The sequence below is a fragment of the Camelina sativa genome, chromosome 18, assembly GCF_000633955.1.
Source record: "Camelina sativa cultivar DH55 chromosome 18, Cs, whole genome shotgun sequence".
Lineage (NCBI taxonomy): Eukaryota > Viridiplantae > Streptophyta > Magnoliopsida > Brassicales > Brassicaceae > Camelina > Camelina sativa.
The window spans coordinates 17731461-17731940 of record NC_025702.1 but is presented as its reverse complement, the minus strand read 5'-3'; the positions used below and the strand labels follow the sequence as shown (position 1 = coordinate 17731940).

At 35.9% G+C, this 480-nt stretch overlaps 1 protein-coding gene across 1 annotated transcript in view; it reads left to right on the top strand.

Moving 5' to 3' along the window:
- The window catches only part of LOC104762284 (putative pectinesterase 63), a 2728-nt gene continuing 2627 nt past the window's right edge, over positions 380-480 (top strand). Inside the window, exon 1 of the mRNA XM_010485547.1 lies at positions 380-480. Within this exon, the coding sequence (XP_010483849.1) occupies positions 388-480 (93 nt within the window). The 5' untranslated portion in view covers positions 380-387.

The following is a 480-nucleotide window of genomic DNA, read 5'->3' as shown; positions in this document are numbered from 1 at the left end:
GTAAATTTTACGGTTATCAAGACACGATTTGCGATGACGCCGGAAACCATTTCTTCAAAGACTGCTACATCGAAGGCACATTTGATTTCATCTTTGGAAGCGGACGCTCTCTATACCTCGTACCATACCTAACTAGACCACTTGCTCAACCAATTCATGCTATATAAATACAATTACGATAATCTTTAACGGTAATTTAATTTAAAAATAGGGTACACAACTAAACGTTGTGGGAGATGGAATCAGAGTGATCACAGCTCATGCGGGAAAAAGCGCGCAAGAGAAAAGCGGATACTNCATGCATTATAATTAATAGAGACGTTTTCTTATGTTTTCAACAAACAACATGTTATTTATTTATTTTTTGTCGTTATTGCGATATTTTAAATGATATTATTTAGCATAAGATATATTTTGGACCTACGAGTGCAGGTGGAACAAAATGGAAGAGGCCATTTCAAGACAATAACCGAAGCGATA